This window comes from Ziziphus jujuba, chromosome 5 (assembly GCF_031755915.1).
Source record: "Ziziphus jujuba cultivar Dongzao chromosome 5, ASM3175591v1".
Lineage (NCBI taxonomy): Eukaryota > Viridiplantae > Streptophyta > Magnoliopsida > Rosales > Rhamnaceae > Ziziphus > Ziziphus jujuba.
In genome coordinates, this window is record NC_083383.1 from 15,102,957 (window position 1) to 15,115,412 (window position 12,456).

At 30.2% G+C, this 12,456-nt stretch overlaps 1 protein-coding gene across 1 annotated transcript; it reads right to left on the bottom strand.

Moving 5' to 3' along the window:
• Positions 1 to 967: 967 nt before the first annotated feature.
• Positions 968 to 4,832, bottom strand: LOC107421130 (uncharacterized). Its single transcript, XM_060817766.1, has 3 exons — positions 4,215 to 4,832; positions 3,225 to 3,288; positions 968 to 1,546 (listed from the first exon to the last, which is right to left on the bottom strand). Exons 1-3 carry the CDS (start codon positions 4,742 to 4,744, stop codon positions 1,064 to 1,066), a joined length of 1,077 nt encoding a protein of 358 aa, XP_060673749.1. The 5' UTR covers positions 4,745 to 4,832; the 3' UTR covers positions 968 to 1,063.
• Between the last annotated feature and the right edge of the window lie 7,624 nt (positions 4,833 to 12,456).

Consider the following 12,456-nt stretch of genomic DNA (forward strand, 5'->3'; position numbering starts at 1 on the left):
CAGAGTGGGGGCTAACTATGAGTGTAAATTTAATCATTGTCTCCTAGTTTCGTTATTTGATCTTGTATTCCAGTTCATTAAATATATCATAATACATCTCAGGTAAAGTGCACAACAACATAAAAATCAAAACTCTAATAGCTTTTGGCATTCAAAGTACCTCTTGTAACTTGACCATCGAAAGGTCTCACCAGCACTCCTTAAGCCTTTCTAACGATGTTTTTTTTGCCTAGTTTACAAATCCACGTGAAGGAGGATACACAAACTTTAATCATTGATTTTTTGCATCAACATTCGCCATATTCCTACATCTAAGGTTTTGCTTTATCTTGTGGTTTACCAGACTCACTAATCCTTAAGTCTTATGGATAGTTGAAGCATAGAATGACTTGTATATAGGACCCATATGCAATATGACAATTTAGTTGTCTATCTTTCCGAATTCACTTGTTCATATTATTAGTTTTCATTTTCTAAAAGTAAAAAATTAAGTTTTGTTATTTCTCATCATTAGTGGGATCTATTGTTAACATAACAACTGATAATTGATTGCATTTAATTATATTTCGACTTTTAAAACTGAAAAATCTAATATAAGAAAATGAACCTTTGCTAGAAAATGAACCTTTTAGGATAGTCAACTAAATTGTATAGATTTGATTAACAATAATCACTAATAATGATCAAGTAACATTTTTTTTAAAGGAAAAAAAATATTAAATGGAGCGAATTACCAATTGTAGTGTGAGGATGAGTGTCAATCCAGTTGTGATAATTATAGCAAAACTCTATAAGTAATAGAACAAGTAAAATAAATAAAACTAATTAAAATGGCTATTAAGTACTTAACAAACACGGGATAGTACAAACCAGGAGAAAAGTAAATATAATTATGAACGTGTACATGCAATTCTCATAAGTGAGACTATTATTACGAACCCACTAAATTTATTTATTTATTTTGGGGGGGGGGGGGGGGTGGACGGCGGGGGTGGGTGGGTGTGTGTGTTGTGTGTGTGGGTGGGTGAAGGGAGTAATAGGTTGTTTTGTTCAGTACATATGATTATATGTGGGCAATTTGTTTGGCCAAATCCTTGCCATTAGGCATGGGCGCTACGTAGAATATTAAGCCATCAGTAGGAAGGACGGCTTCCCCTCCGGAGCCGAAAATCAGATCAAACAAAAGGCCAGCAGCAGCTCCAAAAATAAAACCTCCCACAACTCCTCCAGCAAGTCCAAGCGCAGTAACGAACAATGTAGTTGCTTGAACGCCTACTAATTGGGTTGCCGCTGCAGCTCCCACAATCTTTCCTAGCGTTGCACCTCCTTTTTTTGCTGCTTGCACCATGGCCTCTCGTGTTGCCGTTTGGATTGGCTGGTCCGATGAATATATGTCCCAAATTATGATTCCTACTTTCATCAGGAACATGCCTTTTTGACCATAATCCTTAATGCTCCGAGTATCTTTCCCATATGATAGAGCCTTTAAGCCTTTGTCATCCAGTACGCTTAGCCTACCCGATGCCTCGATTATTGCATCATACACCTGTTTATCATTTATATACAAGAAATTGAGACCGTTGTATTCTGAACTTTATTTATATCTTAAAAAAAAATTTATAATAATTTACAATACCATCATACTCCATATTTTATCAAAACTGATACTTCGTATCCTAAAAAAATTTTATAATAATTTGCCTTTCGAATTTTCATTTTATTTGCACCCATGGTCCATCTATTAAAAATTCAAACCTTATGTGTGCATCTCATGATGCATTTTGTCAGGATAAGTAAGGTCATTTCACTTCCTCTCACATCTCTCTCTCTCTCTCACTCCTTTCTCTCCAACAAAGCCGTGCAAAAACGTTCATTCTCTTTCTTTATTATATCTCCAAAACTTGCTAAACTATTCATTCACATAAGCTTTGAGATTTTGAGGAGTAGAAACAAAAGGCAATCTCTCTCTTTGATCAGCGTGTAATTTGGGTTCTCTTTCATAAGAAAAGAGAGGTAAAAATGTACGAATACTTATGAGGTTTTTTTGTAAGAACTTGGGAAAGAAACAAAAGTGTTTCTTTGGATACGCAAAGGGTTTGTTTGTTTGAAGTGATTTGGATGTCCGAAATTTTGCAAGAGAAAGTTGAAGGAGAGTGGGATAAGGAGAGATAACGGATATACAAATAATCCACAGCCAAAAGCCAAATTAGCAGAAGTAGAGGGGAACAAATAAAGAATTACTTTCGTATAAAGACTATAAGGCCCTTAGTAAGTGGAAGAAACACTTTAATTTTTTTTTTTTTCTAACAAAAAACAAAAGCAGAATTTCAATCGAAAAAAAGGAAAAAAAGAAAAAAACCAAAAGCAGAAAGATAAGAAAAATTGCAAAAATCTCAGATATCATCGTCCCTACCAAAATCCTTTATCTTTGACTATTTTGCTGTAACAATGGTGAAGAACTAATAGGCATTTTAGATATTGTAATTTTAATTTAGGATCAAATGAAACACAATTTATAAAAGTAAATTCAACACATTTCACATCACTCACCGAAATTAGAACAGCCAAAAATTAAAAAATATTTGTAGATGATGCAGGCGTAAAAATAGTTATTGCAATGATTTTGAAACTCAAAAACTGAAAAGTGAAGGTTATTTGTTAAAAAAAAATATATATATATATATATCTAGTGGGTAACAAGCACGTGTTCCACCCCACAATTCACGTATGGGTTCTGTCTCGTCATTGATTAAGCGAAAAACCTTTTGTACATTAGGTGCGCATAGCCCTTTCTCGCATAGGATGTGGAATGTGGATGTATTATACCCGATATATTGAAGCTTCTTTTTATGGGTCCCACATTATATGAGAGAAAGTGTATGTACACTCCATGAGCAGAAGCTTTTCTCTTAATTAGAGAGAGGGAAATTTTAAGAAAACCCAAAGCCGACCGTGCCATATGGGGACTCTGGATAAGATGTGTACGGTATTAGAGGTTCCAAACGGTGTACAGAATTTAATACTGGTCTGATGGGCTGACATAGCACACCAAATGAGCCCTTATGAATTAAAATGAAAAATCTAGTTGTGCAATTGACCACATTAGTTGGTTTCCAACATAAACCCTATAATTATATATATATATATATATATATATTAATATTAATTTAGGAGATAGTTAAAAAAAATGATATATCCATGCAATTAGCAGTTTAATCATTCACCTCTAGCTTTTGTTCATCTTTCAAGTCCTTAAACGGTCCGGTAAACCCAAGCCTCGTCTGGTAACTGCATAGATCATATAACTCAAATATTAATATTTAATGAATATATGGTTTTGTATATATTAAAGTACCCTATTATATGTAATTGGAGGAATATCCAAGACAAATTCGTCGAGCAATCAAATTATTCCTTGGTAAACACAGAGAAAACTTGAACTACACACATACATTTTTTTTTTTTTTTTTTAAAAAAAGTTAAACGATCAGACATATAAAAATTAATGCTATTGCGGCTACACCTCCGATATGTCTGGTATGCTATGAAAGAATGATATGAATAGGTAGGAAATACCATTCGGACACAATATGAGGTGGGATGAACATCAAATTAGCAGGTATATAATTGTCAGGAGGACTACCCATCCTACCAAGGAAGAAAAGAAGTTTTATCCATCTCTAAAAGTACACCCAGTAGATTATTTGATGCATATAATCCCCCGGATAAAGAGGACTAATGCCTACTAAAATAAAGGGGTAAATGATGAATACTGAAAAAACAATTTAAGGTGGAATTCTCCACAGAGAAACCACCCTACAGCCAAGTCACTAAGGTATCTCCTACCATTTTTTTTAATTTTATTTTTATTTTTTATTTTTAGGTAAATAAGGCATTTCCTACTATAGATGTGGAGCTAACTAAACTTGTAATTACTGTAGCTGTCCAAAAGCTCATTTGATCCCGAGGTAGAACCTATCCTATAAAAGCTGTCATATAATCATTAATAATAAAATTACAACTCTGAGACACGGAACAAATTCCTTAGGGCTGCTATAACTTGCCTGATACAGATTAATTTTATATGTATAAGCATCCTGTAATCACCGGTAATGTCCTAAATTGGAGCATGGACACCCATAATTGAAAATTTTTTTTTATATATATATATATATATAATTAGAGATAGAAGTGGGTATATATAGTCACCTCACCTTCGGACTAGGTTGTCGAAGCCGATGCCGGAATTCCTGAGATATCTTGAGAATTCTTGTGAAGCATGAGTGTTGACACTCAACTTCATGTAGCTGATAACTTTTTGGTCGTATTGCTGAATTTGGTCCGTGAAATCAGCAACTTCAGTGGGATTTGAAGTGTCCAACCCATCCAGTGCTTGGAAAAGTTCCAGGTCATGCGCGATCAATTTGTCAAGGTAGGTCCTTCGCAGAGTGTAGTTCCTGATGAGCTGAAGTGCATTGTTGAGGCAGTTTTCTATATAACCAAGGATGAGAGCAGAAATGGGACCTCGAATTTCGTCATCCTTATACTTACTCACCATTGCATTGCACTCATCTAGGACGGTATTGACGGATTCCTGATTAGAGTTGCACATCCTGAGGTATTCAAATTGCTTGCCTATGGACTCGAATATAATATTCTGTATGTTGTTAACTTCATGGTTGCGAATGAGCTGCGCAAGCATTCGGAGCTTCTCATCTTTCAGGAAAACAATTTCAGAGGCCATTGCAAGAAGCGAGAAAGAAAGAGCTTGATTAAGATTGGAAGGTTTCAAAGATGTTTGTTTGGGGATTGGGTTGAGTGAGTAAAGCGGTTCTCATTGCTCGGCATTTATAGGCGTGCCCATATTATTATTATTATTATTATTTATTTATTTATTTATTATTATTATTTTATGTTTTTCTTTTTGTGGACCAGAATTGCCATAATATTTTTTTATATAAAAGGCTAATGACTTTATTTAGGTAAAAAAAAGTCTATTGACTTGATATAAAAGGCAATGCCGATAAACATGTTTAGCTGCATCCCTTTGGAACATATTTAGTGGATTCGAAATCGTGTCATGCATGGGAAAGACATTGAAAGCCTGGAATTTTCCATGCAGACAATCACCATCAGGCTTAACGAAATTAAAGACTCCATCTGGCATGATCTTACGGGCCGTCCAACCATTTAATCCATTAATAGTAGACAAGGTTGGAGCAGACCGACAGTAGGAACATTCAAAATCAACACCGATGCTGCTTTGATCAAACGAGGAAGCTGTCTGGCCATGGTTGTGAGAAACGCTGCAGGAAACATTCTCCTGATCCGATACTTCAAATGTGTGATTGATATTCCAGAAGTGGCGGAGATGGAAGCTATTCTGAAGGCTTTACAAGTGGCTTATAGTTACGGATGGAGTAATATTTGCTTAGAATCTGATGCTTTCGCTGTCATTGATTCCTTAGCTACCAAGAATAGAAAGCCTTTTCACTGGCAAGCTGAGCACCTTGCGAATCTTATATTTCAGTTGACTCCTTTGTATGCTAATATGTCTTTTGTCTGGATTGTGAGAGAGAACTATAGGTGTGCTCACCTAGTTCGACAGTGGGCTAAGAAATTTACCTTTTTTGGAGAGGTGGATTTATATTCCCTGGCTCCTTATTTTGTAAGTCTGTTGATTCAGGAAAACGATCGTGGTGTAGCTACCCGAATCGAGGTTTGTCTATTGATGACATTTTCTTTTGGTTTCTCAATGAATCCCAGTTTAAGTAAAAAAATAAGTGATTATGTATCAAAATTAAATTTAGGTGATATAGTGAAAACAAGCCAAAATTCAAGTCCGTATACTAGAATTTACCTAAAAGTTAAGTGGGGCCGTTTGAGGATTTTCAGAGTTCCAAAAGCAAAATGTAAAAAGTAGAACCATTCAAAGGTAAAATGCAATTACACAAAATTAAATATTATTTTCTTGGCAAAGCGCAAAGATTAGCCTTTTATCATTCAACACTTTCATGTACACGAATCAGATGCCTCAATTATTTTATCATGGACCTAAAATTTATTAATAATCCCAACCTCACATGCTATCTTCAATCCAAATAAAAAGAAACGAATTTATATTTTTAATCTTTAAATTGCATGAATAATTAATATTTAAAATTATATTTAATAATTATCCGATTCTAATTAAATTTGTATTTCTAAATAGAATTTTAATATATCATTGACGTTATACTTTATTATTTTTTAAATGTGATTCAAGATACAAAATAAAAAAAAATCTGATTTTAAAAATATTAAGTTGTTTTGATATAGGTCCAACAATATATATATAGACATATAAATAATATAATATATATATTATCCATTCGACATGATGATTTTAAAACTATGTCTTCTTATATTGGTTCTTTGATCATATTAATGTGTATGATTAAAAATTAATTTAGTGGTCAACTATTAGTTTAGTGATAAACTAAAATGATAGATTAGAAAATTGAACTTTATTAGAACATGTTAAATAATAAATATGTTTTTACATCTCAACAAAATAATTCAAAGATTATAAAAGAAAATCCTAATAGAAAAACTATCAAATCAATCTAATATGAATCTAATCATATATATATATATATACAATTCTATTATAGAAAAAACTTATATACTGTATGGTGTGAGCATCCAATCAATCATAAATTACTTTTGTTTTTTTTTTTTTCCTTTTATGTAATTTTCAAGTGTTATTCATGTGTAAACATCATGGTCGACTGCTCACATGATCAAGTGGACAGGTTTTCACAGTATTAAAATAATATATTTAGACATGGGTGTGTGTCCAATTTTATTATAAGGAAGATGCGTCCACTTCATAATGTGAGTACCCAGCTATGGAATTTTTTTTGTCTTTTATGTAAATATCATGTTATTTAAGCATATATACCAAAATTTATAAGTATACACCAAAATTTATAAATATTATAAAAAATAATGTTTATAGTTAGGTGCTTATATTATGAAGTGGATGGGTCTTTTCTTTAGTAAACTTATATATATATATATATATATATATTTATTAAAAAAATGTACGGTGGACCGTCCGTACCACAACTTCAAGATTGATGAGATTTCTCATACGATAACAACGGACTCGGACTCCGTATTTATATATATATATATATGGACGTGAAATTGTTATTGGTTAAAACCCAAAATAACTATCAAACTGCTAATTACCACGTCTATTAACCAAAGGATAGAATGGGCATACAACAAAATGTGACGAATGACAAAGACCTTCGAAAAATGGTTGTACTGACGACACCTCATGAGAACGTGCAAAACAGCTGGGCTGGTTTTTGTGAACAAGCCAAATAAAAAAAACATGCATTTTTTGCCCAAAAAACATGCATTTATAGGTTTATAAAGAGACACATGAAAATTTCAGCAAAAAGGGAAGATGTATAAGGACCACGACAAAAGGGGAGATGTATAAGGACCACGAAATTTCAGCAAAAACATGCATTTATAAGTTTATAAAGAGACACACGTGTAAGTTTCAGCAAAAAGGGGAGATGTATAAGGACCACGACAATGATCATCCTGATAATTTTCAAATTTTTGATTTGAAGTGTTTTTGATAAAATCTCTTTTCGCTAATTAATTAAAAGGAAAAGATAAAAGTTAAAGGGTAATTACGGTTTTTACTTTTAAACTATATAACATTTTACATTTTTTATATCCAATATCATAAAGACGCTCGTATAAGGTGTTTTCTGAATTATTATTATTATTATTATTAAATCCAATTATGAATTTGAGTAAATAAATTTGATTAAAAAAAATTTAGTAAATTAATTTGATAAAATTAATCATATACAATTTATGTAATTCTGTTTATAATTTTATTTTTCCTTATTGATTTTAATATTTTATAATATGCATTACTAAAAATTATCGAGTTACAAGAAAAAATTACAAAATTAAACTACACTGACAAAAACTTTATAGTTAAAGGGGGCCATGTGAGGGGTTTTATAATTCGGAGAGCGAAATGTAAAAGGTAGAATAACCGGTGCTCTAATGCAATTAAAGAAATCACACAGCGGAATTAATGTGTAACCATATTTTTAACATTTAAACTATACAACTTTTTGCACTTTGTGCCCTATACTTTAAAGTTGCTTATTTCACATTTCTTCCTAAACTATTATTAATATATTATTTTTATCAATTAAGTCCAATCATGAATTGTGAAAGAAAAATTTGATAAAAAAACAATTTTTGTAGCAGATGAATTTAAAATATACACAATATAAGTTTGTTTAGAAAGTTTATTTTTTTATTAATTTTACTATATGCATGACTAATTTGATTAAGTTATAAGGAAAAGTTACATAACTGTACTATACTAACAAAAGTATAAATAGTTTAAGACGGCCATGTGAGGGGTTTTAAAAGATAGAATAATTCTGGGGTAAAATATAGTTTAGTTCCTTCTAGTTCAATTATGTAAAATTTCTTTTTTAACTTAATAAATATATCTATATCTATTTATATGCAATGATTATCTAAGTTAGAATATTATAATTTTTATAAAAATATAAAATAAATAAATTCAGTCAAATTAAAAAATAAAAAAATAACCGATTTACATTGATTAAAACTGCATTGTAAATTTATAAAATCAATATATTTTGACTAAATATATAATATAAAAATGACTTACTCTATAGTGTCTGCACCCAATTATGAATTACTTTTTTTTTTTTTGGCTTTTACCTAATTTTCGAGTCCTATTCAAGTGTATATACATAAAGTTTTGAGTATATACTAAAATTTATGAAAATCACATAAAAGATTAAAAAAAAAAAATTTCATGATTGGATGGTCACTCTATGCAGTGGGTAGATTCTCTTTTTACCAAAATCATGTTATCAGTAATGATTAAATAGGTTACTTAGTTCATTTTTATCATTAATTACTTAGATATAAAATCAATAAATTATATATAATAATAGTAATTTAAATTATTTTTTTATTTATATATTTTAGTACCAAAAACCTAATAAATAAAAATGAACCTATAATGAAATTCAATTAAATTCTTTTTTGGTGTTTATGTAACATTGAATTTTTAAAAAAAAATTAAAAATTTTATACATTTTCTTACTTAATCTCATTTAATTTTATGCTGTATAAATTTTTTATTTCATAAAATAAACTAAGTAGCGCAAAATATTAAAACTCTACATATTAGAATAGAGAAGACATGTTCACTCTATAGTATGAGTGCCCTATATAATTTTTGTTATTTTTAATATAATTTTCAAGTGTTATTCAGATATCTATATCCAAATTTACAAATATACATCAAAATTTATAGAAGTTGCATAGAAGAAAAAAAAATCCATACATACTTTACAAGGAAAAAAAAAAAAATTTATGTTGTTATTTCCAATCTTGTTTTGGATGATTGGATTTGTTCTGTCGTATACATTACAGGAAACAACTATTCGCTTTAGTAGCAGTCGCATACAGTGAAATGTTAAAATATCCAAACTTTTACTTGTAAAAAGAAAGCATCTTCCAAGTGAAAACAAAATGGCAATAATTACAAATCCAAGCAAGTATCTTTTTGAAATGACCATTCAATTAGAAAAAAGCGAAGGAAAAGAATGCAAAATGAAAGCATCTTCCACGTGAAAATAAAATGGCAATAATTATGTATCCAAGCATCTTTTTGGATAGACCACTCAATTACAAGAATCGATCTGGGTGTTTGTGAGAATAGGCTATAGGTCCCCTACCACACCTTGGACCACACCTTCTCTTGCTGCACCTTCATGCTGAAAAAACTCACAAAGTTGAATCACAAAACGTCAAAATTAATGTTGGCATCACGAAGCATTAAAATGAAAGCTTAATGTTTCAAAGCTTAACATGTCGGAATCACAAAGTTAAATCACAAACCATGGGACTTACCTAGCAAGCTCATGAAGCTGTCTGAATATGAAGTCTGCTGGAAAACTAGTCCAGTTGAGGGAAGCATTTTCATATTGAGATAATACATTCTGTGTGCTACTACTTGCAACTATAGAACATCAATGCTCTTAATTTGCCCTTGGAAATGTGAAGCAAAAAGTGTTAGAGTGTGCACTGCACGAGCATTTTGACGACATGATTTAACACGATGATATATACAATGTTAGCATTTTTTGGGTATAGCAATACCGTTCACAAAGGTCAAAGGGATTTTGGGTATAGCAGAACTACTCACAAATGTCAAATGGTAAAGATGCCAAGTCTAAAAGTGGGGAGATATTGTAAAAATGATAAAAGGTTAGTGGTGAAAAACCATTTTGAATATATATATATATATATTGCACACACATAAATAATATAATAAAAGAATTATGAAAAAGAATTATAAAAAACAATAATTATAATTATCAGATCTATTAAATTATTTTTTATAATCTAATAACAGTCTATGATTATTTTTTCTTTCTATCGTTTCTCTCAATAAAACTTTTATAGAATCATTTGCTTAATATATTTATATATTCTATTTTTTTAATTTTTTAATTTTTTTTAGTTTTCACTTTTTTCATCCCTTATTTTTTCACATTATAATTCATTAATACACTTAAAATATTTATCTACAAACTTTTTGTAATATTTTAATTCTAATTTAACTGAAATTATGAATATTTAATAGAATTAGCTCATAACAGAAAATGATGCTATTAAAACAAAAACAGAAATACTTATTTATGTAGATAGTGTGAAGAGTAGGGATTCAAGACCGTCACTAACACCAAAGAGTATTTTGAATTCTAGAGAGGTTAATTTCCATTAAAACGAGCTCACAAGCTTCGTCAAAACCAAATTACAAGAAAGAAACTAATCTGCCCAAGGAAAAAGACGGTTTTCCTTTAATAGCAAAATAAAATGTAAAGGGAGACGTTTTAACTAACAATCTCAAAACTAAACTAAAATGATTCAACAACGATATAACAATAACAACAAAGAACTTAAGCAAACAAATAAAATGAAATAATGTGTAGCATAACGACTTTAAATTCAAGTAAGAGCTTTGTCCCCAGATCGTTTTCACTCATTTTTCATTTGCACAATTTCTTCCCCACCAGAAAACGACTCGCCTCTAAATGTCTCAAGGAGAAGAGAGGCATCTTCTGGAGGGTAATACGGAGAAACATTAACAACATTGAATGTCAGAGAAATCTTCAAATCAGTTGGAAGATCTACAATATATACATTGTCAACCAAGTTTTTGTGAAACGGTTTCCTGAACAATTATTCTTATTCTTATTATTATTGTCAATTAAATCCAATTTATGAATTGCGGTAGATAGATTTGATAAAACAAATAACTGTAGTAAATAAATTTGATGAAATTAAACTTACACGATTTATATAGCTCTGTTTAGCAACTACTTTTTTAATTATTATTATTATTATTATTAATTTTACTATTGGATAATATGCATGACAAATAATTATCAAGTTACAAGGAAAAATTACATAATTGAGCTAAACTATCGAAAACTTTATAGCTTAAGTACCCCATGTGAGGGGTCTTATAGTTTGGAGGGCAAAGTATAAAAGAAAGAATAACCGATGCTCTTGTACAATTAAAGGAATCCTATAGCGGAATTTATCTATAACTATATTTAACCTTTTTAACCATACAACTTTTTACATTTAAAGTTGCTCAAATTACATTTCTTCTTGAACTATTATTATTATCTGTTTTGTCAATTAAGTCTAATAATGAATTGTGATAAAAAAAAATTTTGATAAAAGTTTTTTTTTTTTTTTTAGTAAATAAATTGGATGAATTTAAATATGCCAATATAAATTTGCTTAGAAACTTTTTCTTTATCTATTAATTTTACTATTGGACAATAAGCAAGACTAATTTTATTAAGTTAACAACAAAAAATTACATAATCATACGCTAAACTGATAGAATGTAGAATAATTCAATGGTAAAATATAGTTTATTTCAGTTTAACTCAATTATGTAATTTTTCCTTATAACTTGTAAATATATGTAGATGTACATGTATATATATATATATATATACACTGTAATTTTATGGTGCAAACGGTCCGCACCATGTTATGATGCAAAGCATCAGGTGCGGATTGTTTCAAAAACAATTGTTTTTGAAGAAATTATCACCAATATTTGTTTTTGTATAATAGTATTGATAACAGTTTCTCTAAAAGCCGTCATCTTTGTAAAGATCCACATGATAAAAACCTGCCGACATTCGCACTATAGAAATCTGCTTTGACAAATATAAAAAATTAAAAGAATGTTAACAATGAATTTTCAAAAACAAAGGTGTAAATGAAATTTGTTATAAAGAACTTAAGCAAAACAAATTTAGTGAAATGGTGAGGACGTATTTTCAAATAAAATCA